Source organism: Diplotaxodon limnothrissa, linkage group LG7 (genome assembly GCF_057381915.1).
Source record: "Diplotaxodon limnothrissa isolate DT_005_m linkage group LG7, D_limnothrissa_male_GT1.1, whole genome shotgun sequence".
NCBI lineage: Eukaryota > Metazoa > Chordata > Actinopteri > Cichliformes > Cichlidae > Diplotaxodon > Diplotaxodon limnothrissa.
In genome coordinates this window covers 60628045-60639969 of record NC_140602.1, presented here as the reverse complement: position 1 = coordinate 60639969, position 11925 = coordinate 60628045, and the positions used below count along the sequence as shown (strand labels likewise).

The window sequence follows — 11925 nt, the reverse complement described above, 5'->3', positions numbered from 1 at the left end:
GTTCACTTCAGCTTCACGTTGCACACATCACATTTGGCTTTGCTTGCTTGAAAAAAAAATCAGAACATTTTCATTAAAAAATAGTCTTTGTCAATCATTTGCCTTCTGAGGCGTAAATAAACACACGTAGGAGGGATCGATAGGGCGGTGTACCCGTACCGTACACGTTTTATTTGCTCCTGCATGCCACTCTGACCAGACACTCTTGGCGCAGACCTTGAGAGAATTAAACGTGGTTCCCGCAGCACTCAGCAGCCCAGGACGTGTGGATGCACTTTTACTTCAGAGATGGTAAACACAGGGTTTCCTCTGGTGTGACCTCGCGTGTTTTCTTCCCGGCTGGCCCGCCTCTGCCTCCGCCTCCAGCTGCAGCGCACAGACTGAGCTCCGTCCAGAGCGCCACAGCTGCCCGAAGGAAAAGATGGGATCCGCAGGACACTTGAGCTTAGTGCTGCTGCTTGCATTTCTGCTGGGGCTTCATCACTCCTCAGGTTTCTGGATCGTCAACGTTGTCTTTCCTCCCCCAGCCAAACCTAAAGTACCCAGCAACAGCACTCCTCCACTTATTATCGGTAAGTACAGGGTCTGTCTGTTTGTTAATATGTATGGAAGATTAAAATATACTGCTGTGATATATACCCGAGATTTATTGTTGATTTAGCTGGACATCTATGCGGAAACATGTAGCACGAAGGTCCAGTACAGTCGGGGGGTGGGGGTGTTTTTAGGTCACACACAGCACTCTGTACATTTGACCCTGCAGGCAATATCAGTGTTTTCTCATCAGGAAAGCTTTAGGAACACAATTTAGTGACTGTGCTTTGGATAAACCTCCACGCTCAAACTGAAAGACTATTAAACCTGTTCTTTTCCTACATATAATTTAAAATAAATCGTCCTCTCTATCTCAAGAAATTTCTTTTAAAGTTCAGCTTGCCTTTTTATGAAATCTCAAACATCCAGAGAGAGACATTTTCGCCTCAGAATTTGAAGAAGTGGTATTTTTATTGTCTTTGATATGATGATGTTTAAACACTGGACTGACCAGATCGCAGAAGAACTGCTGTGTACGCGGTGCAAATAGTGTAGCTGGGTAACGGTAAATCATGCAGCTTCTCCTGTGGGTCAGGGGTCAGTTTCGCAAATTCAGAAACAGATCCAAATATTTGCATTTCACAAAACTGTCTGCTATGTCAAATACACCTTATTTGCTGAATTCTGGGTAAATTAAGACTAAAAGAAAACATGTGACCACATCAAGGTAATCATCGTAAATCACCCACCCCGGGATAAAGTGTTTTGGTAGGTTTTGTGCTATTAGAAATTAGATGATGTTATCCCTTTTAGGCTTACACTGTACCATTTCCCTCTTTCTGCTGCTTGTGATTCACAGTTAGCAGTCAAAAAGTCATCGTCCAGTCAGGGATTTGTGCAGTCTACTGCACAGGAGCTCCAAGTAAAGGACAGGCAAACAAAATGAGGAGATTTTGACTAAAAGGAGATAAAGAAAATGCTTTGAGTTCTACATTGATTGCTTTAAGTGAACCAATCGACTGACATTTATTTAAACTCAAAAAACAATGTGACTAAACAGCACTAACAGTTTTACCCATGACTTCAATATGATTTTGTGAAAAAAGTAAGTGAAATAAGTGGAAGAGATGGGTGTAGAAATGTCCTTACCTATAAAAAAAGGCAGATTACTGTCGGCTCGTTTCAAGAAAGACTGGTAGGTGTCAACCGACAGCTTTGACAAGACCTTAAAAGTGTTCAGCGAGAGTAGAAGTACCAAAGAGTCAACATGAAACACCTGCAGAAATCTCTGCAACTTCCTGAAATATATCTTTAACACTGAAAAAGAATGGTGGTTATGGAAGGACAAAGAAAGGAAGCAACCACTCAAAATGAAAAACAAAAACAAACAAACAAAAAAAAGCGTTGCTGAAATTTTAAAGTTTGCAAAATGCCACCTCGATGTTTCACATCACCTATTTAGCAGTCGTCTTGTGTGCAAAGATGCTAAGTCTGAAGGAATAAAGGCAACACATCATCACAACTCTAAGGCATGGTGGAGGGAGCATCCTGGCATGGGCCCTGTACTTTGAAGCAAGTTCAACATTACCAGGTCACCTTTCTTTCTCTGGTTTCAGCATTAGCAATCAGGCTAAGCCGTCGATCAAAGGTGATTATGAGCTTGATAAGTTAACCCAGGATTTATCTATCGAAGCACGAGTGTGTTCGCATGAAAGGGGCGATATCTGGGAGCAGAGCAACTGATTCAGGTAAAACTATGTTATTATAAGAGGTTAACCACATAAAAGCAGTGATGTGAGCGACTGCAACATGAAAGGAATCAGACAGTAAATTACAGCACTGAAAACACCTAAAGTGTGTGTTTGTGCTATAAGTGCTCTTTCATTAAGTCATAAAAGAACAGATGTATTATAATTGTTATTACTCATATTTAGATAAGCAAAAGATAGTTTTAGTTTTTATCATTTTCAGCTGCAGCCCTGGTGATGTTTAAAGGTCTGAGAGCAACCAAAGAATAAATCTCAGACCTTCCCAACCGCAGACGTTTCCTTCTTAAAGTGAAAATGAGATCATTAATATAACAACATTAGATAAATTGGATTCCACTGTTTGTTTTTGTTTTGTTTTCTAAATTGTAGTGTGGTTTTTATTTCCAACTTAAATTATATAACTCTTTAATGTGGCAGGAAATTAGCTTATCAACATCTGGTCTCAGGATCCTCCAGAGCAAAGCAGCTGTGCACATTTTTTAATTGCAAAACAGGAGACAGAATATTGACAGGATATCAAGGAGAAACAGAAAAACACAATAAGACAGAGTGTAGGTAGGGGTTATTATAGCTTTGTATTTTCTAATTAGTTTTAATTTTAATTTTATTTTGACCTGTTGTTTTGAATTCTGACTGAATTCTATATATATGAAATTTAACAAAATTGAAAAATAAAATACAAAAAAAAGTACAGGATAGTGTATACTGTATACATTCCCAAATTTAGTTGCAGATTTTAATTCAGTCTTTCTCCAGTTCCTCAATGTTCCCAGTCTTTAATCTCAACGTTCCCAGTCTTTAATCTCAACCTCCCCAGTCTTTAATCTCAACCTCCCCAGTCTTTAATCTCAACCTCCTCAGTCTTTAATAGCTCCAGAAGCATCTTCCAAATGTCAAAAAATTCTGATGATCTTTTCCAAAAAGTATAGTTTTTATTTTTATTTCCTATGACCAGTGATCTATAGCAGTGGTTCCCAGCTCTCTGAGCTGGTGACTCTTCATCATGCAAAAAGTCACTTTGCAAACTCTTATCACAGCTTTAATTAATGAATAATCTCTTTGATTTCTTTCAGTTCAATTAAATGATTCCTCAGTTTCATGTTTCATATTTCATACAATATGAAACTGAAGAAGTCAGAGAGCTTCTGATTCCTTCTGATGACACGCAATCTGTAAAAAAAAATATGATTAGGATCATTGATTTATGACAGCTGTCTGGGAAGTCCATCAGTTCATCAGTTCTTTGTTGCATGGTTGTTAATAGACCTCTCTGCATTGAATCATACCTGTTATTAATCTCTGTCTCTCTTCCACAGCATGTCTTAATCCTGTTTTCCTTCCCTCACCCCAACCGGTCACAGCAGATGGCTCCGCCCCTCCCTGAGCCTGGTTCTGCCAGAGGTTTCTTCCTGTTAAAAGGGAGTTTTTCCTTCCCACTGTCGCCAAAGTGCTTGCTCATAGGGGGCCATTTGATTGTTGGATTTTTCTCTGTATGTATTATTGTAGGGTCTACCTTATCTCACAAAGTGCCTTGAGACGGCTGTTGTTGTGATTTGGCACTATATAAATAAAATTGAATTGAATTGAATTGGAAGTTTGCTGAACTTCGGCAGCAGTTTGCAGTGCTGTGTATTGGTCCCACTTTTTCCTGCAGTACAATTAACATTTGACACACTGTTGTGTTTGCATGTGCCCTCCTGCTCAGTACCGGGGAACCTGGGGAACCGTCTGGAAGCCAAAATAGACAAGCCGTCACTGGTCCACTGGCTGTGCTACAAGAAAACTGAGAAATGGTTCCCACTGTGGATCGACCTCAACATGTTCATACCCATAGGTGTGGACTGCTGGATCGATAACATCAGGTGAGACCTGCTGTCTGCTCTCACATCCACGTTTAAGCAGTTTAACAACACCTTTGATCTACAACTTTGCCTTACTGTAGGTGACAGCTGAGGAACAGACTTTTATGTTATGCTTACGCTTGTCAGTTTTGTTTATCTTTAGTCAGGTTTTTCATCACTGAATACATGTTTTGCAGAATTTGAAAACTTAGCCATGTGTTTCCACATTTGTGCGTCCTGCAGACTCGCTTACAACAGGACAACTCGGCGGTCATCCAACTCACCCGGGGTGCAGGTGCGAGTGCCTGGATTTGGGCAGACCTATTCCATTGAATATCTTGACTATAACAGACTGGCTGGTGAGAAAAATACATCTGTGTTGGTAAACTGGTAAATTTGGGGGACTAGTTTCTGACATCTTTTAATGTATTTCTACACTGAGTAACAGAGAAATGTTTAATGGTCATGAAGGCAAAAATATAAAGGAACATGTAGCCCAGTGCTTTATTTCCATACTAGATTTGGACTCTTAAACTGACCGAGTCTGCTACTGTTCTCTGAAGGTTACTTTTACACCATGGTGGAACATCTGGTCAACGTGGGCTACATCCGAAACGAGACCGTCCGCGGAGCACCGTATGATTGGAGAGTAGCTCCTAGTAAGTCTGTATTATTTTTATGTTAAGAGAGAAAGCACGGTGCTTTGCATGTGTTTGCTTACGAGTATACAAAAGAAGTTTCCTGAGCAGCTCAGCTTCTGCTGTTTTTTCTTTTTTTTTACTAATTATGCCACGCAAGGGGGGTCAATGATAAAAATCTACATTACTAAAGAACATTAACTTATGCTTTTATTTAATCATGTATTAAAGTCATGTTACTTTTTTTAATACAATAGGAGCAATTTTCAGATGTGCTTCCTAGTATAGTACAGATAATTGTGGTAATTACTTTGACTTTTAATGTCTCCCAACTTCTGAGAAGAAAAGTCTTCACTAGCCACTTTAACAACTATATACTTCACTATGTTCTTCTGCAAGTTGCTGAATTTAGTGCTGGAAAGGTGAGTTTGTTATGTCGGTGGGAGAAGCAGGATTGAACCAAGCGATAAAGTTGTCGGTCGAGAATACTAATATATGCTGATGCTACAGTATTGTACACCCCATAATTTGGTAGCGTGTAGCAAATATAACTTCAAGTATTTGTTTTCTGTGTGACTTTGTTAGATTCTTACATTGCTGTAGAGGAAGTTTGGCGCATTCTTCACATTATAACAACTCTTCTTGAAGTTTTTGGGCAATTGTTTTTGATGTCCTGCCACATTTTAATCAGGTTGAAGTCAGACAAATGGTTTCACATTTGACTCTAGAATACTTCTATATATAGAGTTCATGGTTGACCCAACTACTGAAAGGTACCCAGGTGCTATGGCTGCAAAACAAGTCCAAATCATCACCTCTCCACTACCACTGGATTCAGTTGAAAACATTTAATATGAGGGATTTGTGCTGATATGTTGTATTTGGTTTATGCTACATGTGATGCTGTGCATTATGGTCCATATGTCCACTTTTGTCTTATTTTTCTAAAGGACATTGTTCCTGAGGTCTTTGCTCAGATGCAACTTTGCAAACCTAAGAAGAGGCTTTCTGTTGGCAATCAAGCCAAACTTGAACAGCCTTTTTTTAACATGCTGACTGAGACCTGTAGAGTCTGAGATGTAGCTCCTGGGGTAAATTTGCTGGTATGTAGATATCATGAATGTTTTCGTCTTCTCACTGTACAATGATGGACTTCAGACTGTATGGGAATGGCCTTATTGATTATTGCTGATATATTTCCTCCTTATGGGCGATCGTGGCTTAAGAGTTGGCAGTTCGCCTTGTAATCGGAAGGTTGCCGGTTCGAGCCCCAGCTTGGGCAGTCTCAGTCGTTGCGTCCTTGGGCAAGACACTTCACATGTTGCCTACTGGTGGTGGTCAGAGGGCCCGGTGGCGCCAGTGTCCGGCAGCCTCGCCTCTGTCAGTGCGCCCCAGGGTGGCTGTGGCTACAATGTAGCTTGCCATCACCAGTGTGTGAATGGGTGGATGACTGGATATGTAAAGCGCTTTGGGGTCCTTGGGGACTAGTAAAGCGCTATATAAATACAGGCCATTTGTCATTGTGTTAACACATATCTGAATGCTGCAGACCATCAAACTGCCAAAATCTCAATAATCAAACGCTCTGATTAGCAGCGCCTGGCTGCTATTTATCCTATTAATTCCACTGGAAGTAAAAGGAGTGTATTTTGTTTTTCACACACTGCTTCTGCATGTTGGTTTAGCTTTTTAAAAATATATATTGACACAGTGTAGCATATCACAGGTTGCTTTTCATCTGAGGTTGCAGTTACCTCATTTTAATACCTGCTAAGGACCACGTGATTTTTATTTACCAGCTGGTTCTTAGAGCTAACCCTAGAGAGAGGAGTGGATTTTCTTTTAGGACACCAAAACTCTAAAACAAACTCACTAGTTTTTATTCACACACTGACTGTGAGTACATTTGGTGTTGCATGTCCTGATTGTGGCAGCAGGTTCTCAAGTTATTTTGACCAGATGCAACCAAATTTTAATTACACTACATAATGACGTTTGATGTGCACCTCTTAAGGTTCTTGCTGTGAGCCTGTAACGTTTTTATTTCCCTTCGTCCCCCCACAGATGAGAATGCAGAGTACTTAGCAAAGCTGCAAAACCTGGTTGAGGAGATGTACAACCAGTATCAGGAGCCTGTCTACCTGGTGGGACACAGCTTGGGATGCCACTATGTCCTCTACTTCCTCAACCAGCAGCCTCAAGCCTGGAAGGACAAATACATCAGAGGCTTCATTTCTCTAGGAGCGCCATGGGGGGGTGCAGTAAAAGTACTCAGGGTCCTGGCTTCAGGTAATGATAAGAACGCACAGAACAGAATACAGATGGAGGGGCTAGAAAGCGGTGTGAACCTGAAACTCTTTACAGGAGTAAATGATGGCCTCTCGATGATTTCGAACCTAAAGATTCGGGAGGAGCAGAGGATGGTAACCACCAATGCGTGGATGCTTCCTGTAGAGGGCATCTGGCCAAGTGACCACGTATTCATCTCCACGCCGAACTTTAACTACACTACAAAGGACTACCAACGGTTTTTCAAAGACATTGATAATGAGGAAGGCTGGTAAGAAACAGTTTGGTTGGTTTGGTTGGTTTTAGAAAGTCTTGATTGCCAAAAGTTAAAAAAGCAGACCAGAAATTGTATAGTACCAGTGGTCATCTGTATTTACTGCTTTACCTCTCCTTTGAGAGCAGAAAGTGTGAAATTTCTGGGCTCTTTGTCTTCTACTTCTATTTCTATCTAAATGGTAGCATCTTGCTTTTTCTTGAACTATACCTTTTTAGCATATAGATCAAATACTTCTCTTTTTGGTGTATTTTTTCTAATAGCAAACAATGATCATGCCCTCTTGTTGGCTCCAGGTATATGTTGGAGGACACCAAGAACCTCACTAGTGATCTCCACCCTCCTGGCGTCGAGGTATGGTGTATGTATGGCATGGGCCTTCCAACTGCCGTAACAAACATCTACGACGAGGTCTTTCCCAACGGGGACCCAGTGGACTTTGTTTATGCCGATGGAGACGGCACGGTGGACACGTTCAGCATGAGTTTATGCAAACGCTGGGTGGGGAAGCAGGAGAAGCCCGTCCATATCACAGAGTTCAGAGGGCTGTTCCATCTGGATATGGTGTTTCACGAAAAGGTGCTCAACCAAATCCAGGACATCCTGGAGGGCAAATCGGACACACCCACAGAGGTTGATGTCAGAACTGACACTGAATACAGGCGTTCAGGAGTTTGAAGCCATTTACAGTGCTAGAGTCTCACATAGGTGACTTTTGAGCCAGATCAAACATCAAGCTTAAAACAAATACCAGTACCGTCTCTTATCTCAAGCAGGTACAACAGCTCAAAACTAAACGCTGCTGACTCAACAATGTGGGTTTTAACCCTGACCTGATTATTACTAAACTGAGGTCATGTGTTTAGTTACCTTACGTCTGAAACTTGGTGGCAATTATGGAAATATAATAATCACAGTAATTAAAAATGTAGTAAGAAATTTTTATGATGGTTTTAGTTTTCTTGTTTTCATCTGTGTCCTCCTGTTACATCATCATTATCATTTTATTATTTTCATGCATAAAGACCCAATAAATATGAGACATTTTGTTGTGTGAGATTATTGGATTATTCCCTCAGAAACTTTGTTTTTGATAAGTTATGAGCAATGATCATGAATATTTTTTGAAGTGCTGTTGTGTAAACAGCCGTCTGAATGGTTCACCTTAAAATTACAGCATTTAAGGTCACAAAAGTCCACCTGTGTGGGTCACTTGTTTGGTTCCAGTACAAAAGTCAAGCCTTTATCTCATCTGTTGTTCGACAGCATCTGCTGCTGTGGACTCTTGACTCGCTGAAGTTGCGTTACAGCCAGGTGTAGTGCCAAAATAGTTGCCCCCGTCAGAAAGTGCCTTCCCATCCTCAAGAGAGCGCAGAGGAGCAGGAGCCACGGCGCGTTCATGACTGAAAGAAGAGTTCGCGACTCCTCTTTCAAAATAAAGTCTGTCCTGCAATCAAGTGTTTTAAGAAATAATCTGGATAATTGTGGTCAATATAATTTAATTTCCTTTATGTTAACTGCAGAATTTTAAACTGTAAGGAACACATAATGCTAATCTTTAGACAAAGCTAAGATTCATAGACATATATATTATTATTCTTTTTTTTCAGGAGTCATTGTGCAACAATTATGTACATGCAGGACAAATAAAAGCTTCCTATGCTGGCGGATATTTTACACTGATGTCACACTGAATCTGTAAAATAATAGTTTAGAGTTAAAAAAAGATTTCAAAGGAACTCTAAATAACTTGATGCCAGCATCACACTGTTTTTCCCTGCAGAGGGACATTGATTTGTCTTGTCACATGTTTCACATGTTCTTTTTGTTTGTTTGCTTGTTTGTTTGTTTTTAAAAAACAGTTTATACTGTATACTGCACTTATTACTTTACTCAAGACCCCACATTATCATATTACTTCAGAGTAGTTTACTCTCAGACTGCTGGTTTACTTTACTTGTGGTTCCTACAATAATTAAAAGTAGAATGTATCAGGGCGAGGACACTTGTGACAAAGACTCCACTTGTGTGGAATGTTTGTGTCACAAACTCCAGCTTGACATATGGGCAGGTGTAAAAGTCATGCAGTGTTTATTTGCCATTTATTATGTGTTAAAAATAATAGAGTTAACAAAAGAAAAATGTGGGGGAGGAGGACCAGGTGGTTGAGGCAAATCAAAGAAATTAATAGTGCCTACAGCTTCTCTAAAGGTCAAGTCAACCAATGCTCAAACAAAAAGGCCCATCTACACAAGGGGTCAGTCAAAACCATTCAAGTGTTAAGAAATCAGTTTCACCCCGGTTCTTTTTATTCCTCGGGCATCCAGAGACGGCACCGGAACTCAGTAGTCATTTTCACAAAACCTTTATTCATCTTTATTCATCTTCATTTAAGCATGCATCTCCTAGAAGGGAAGACGTGCAAGAGTAAGAGTAATCTCCTCACCTAAGCTACACCAAATTCCTCTACACAACAGAGAAAACAGAGTTAACATATTACAAACACTGGTAACTGGTAGACCCCACCCAGGTCTCCCCTGGGGAATTTCCACTCAACATTAACTTCTCTTTGTCTTACTTTCACAGTTCAAAATGGGGAAGGGCCTCCTAGAAATCTACTCCTAAATTCATTACACACTCAGGCCTTTATTGCATCCAGGGCAGTGTCAGTGTCTCTACAATAATTCTACATCCTACCTAACACATTTTTAAACTCTCAAATAAGCTACGCATATCTTCACAAGAGAGGTATCAACCGCACACCCTAGTGTTTCTAATAACTGTTCCTCTGTTACATATCTACAGGGTACCCCCAAGCTTACCTGTCCAACCTCCTAACACAACCATTCTATTCACACACAAAATCTACTAAGTCACAGAGAGTCAGAAGCAGCCTCAGCTGGCCAGGGAGCTGCCCTTTTGTAATTGGCTTACTACGCCCAGATCAGCTAATAGATGTATGCCAATTAAGTTTGAATGGGCCAATAGTTGGAAGCTCTACACATGGAAGACGAGAGAAACAACAGCGCCACTTATTGTGGCATAAAACATAAAACATAGGCTTTCAAAACCTCAGCTAATTTGAATAACTGACAGGTACAACCACGTGATCTAAGAGGTTGGAGTTGGACTGACTTGTTAAGGAGAAAGATCTTTATTTTCATGAGTAAGTTTTTTTTTAATGTATTTGCTAAATAAAACACATTATGGTAGAAAAGAGAGGATGGATTATATGGATTATATGGATAGAAAGAGGGGACACTTTTTGGTAGCGTATAGTTTAAGGTAAATAATCATCCAAACGGTACAATTAATATATCCATCCATCCATCCATCTTCATCCGCTTTGTCCGGGGCAGGGTCGCGGGGGCAGCAGCCTAAGCAAAGAGGCCCAGACCTCCCTCTCCCCAGCCACCTCCTCCAGCTTATCCGGGGGAATACCAAGGCGTTCCCAGGCCAGCCGAGAGATATAATCTCTCCAGCGTGTCCTGGGTCTGCCCCAGGGCCTCCTCCCGCTGGGACATGCCTGGAACACCTCACCCAGGAGGCGCCCAGGGGGCATCCTTGTCAGATGCCCGAACCACCTCAGCTGGCTCCTTTCGATGTGGAGCAGCAGCTGCTCTACTCTGAGCCCCTCCCGGATGGCCGAACTTCTCACCCTATCTCTAAGGGAGAGGCCAGCCACCCTTCGGAGGAAGCTCATTTCTGCCGCTTGTATCCGCGATCTCGTTCTTTCGGTCACTACCCACAGCTCGTGGCCATAGGTGAGGGTAGGGACGTAGATCGACCGGTAAATTGAGAGCTTCGCTTTTACACTCAGCTCCCTCTTCACCACGACGGACCGGTGCAGCGTCCGCATTACTGCAGCTGCAGCCCCAATCCGTCTGTCGATCTCCGGCTCCCTTCTCCCATCACTCGCGAACAAGACCCCGAGATACTTGAACTCCTCCACTTGGGGCAGGAACTCATCCCCGACCCGGAGTGGGCACTCCCCTCCTTGAATCGCTACCTTATCGTGGTGGAGGGGTTTGTGTGTCACAGGGATCCCAGGGGCTATGTTGTCTGGGGGCTTTTGCCCCCTGGTAGGGTCTCCCATGGCAAATTGGCCCTGGGTGAGGGACCAGACAAAGAGCGATTCATAAGACCCTTATGAAAAGGACACCGAGGGAACAGTTTACCCTGCCCGGGATAGGGTTACCGGGGCCCCGCCCTGGAGCCAGGCCCGGGGAGGGTGCCCGAGGGCGAACGTCTGGTGGCCGGGCCTTAGTCCATGGGGCCCGGCCGGGCACAGCCCGAAGAGGAGACATGGGCCCATCCTCCCGCAGGCCCACCACCCGCAGGAGGCGCCATAGGGGTCGGGTGCATTGTGTGCCGGGTGGCGGCCAGGAGCGGAGGCCCTGGCGGACTGACCCCCGGCTGCCAAGACAAGACAATTAATATATTGATATTAATATTATTATTTCCTCTACTTGTAGGCCTATCAGAAATAAGAAGCTTGCAGAACAGTGGAAGCTTTTACTTTGAAAGAGGTGACTCCTCCTACCCCTCCTGTGGATGGCAGGAGGGGCACTTTCTTAAAG

The 11925-nt window shown here is 42.4% G+C and overlaps 1 protein-coding gene across 1 annotated transcript; it reads left to right on the top strand.

The window, feature by feature from the left end:
* Nucleotides 1–184: 184 nt before the first annotated feature.
* Nucleotides 185–8135, top strand: lcat (lecithin-cholesterol acyltransferase). Its single transcript, XM_085360096.1, has 7 exons — nucleotides 185–572; nucleotides 4009–4165; nucleotides 4388–4503; nucleotides 4708–4803; nucleotides 6847–7071; nucleotides 7147–7342; nucleotides 7642–8135. Exons 1-7 carry the CDS (start codon nucleotides 422–424, stop codon nucleotides 8021–8023), a joined length of 1323 nt encoding a protein of 440 aa, XP_085216222.1. The 5' UTR covers nucleotides 185–421; the 3' UTR covers nucleotides 8024–8135.
* Nucleotides 8136–11925: the final 3790 nt, after the last annotated feature.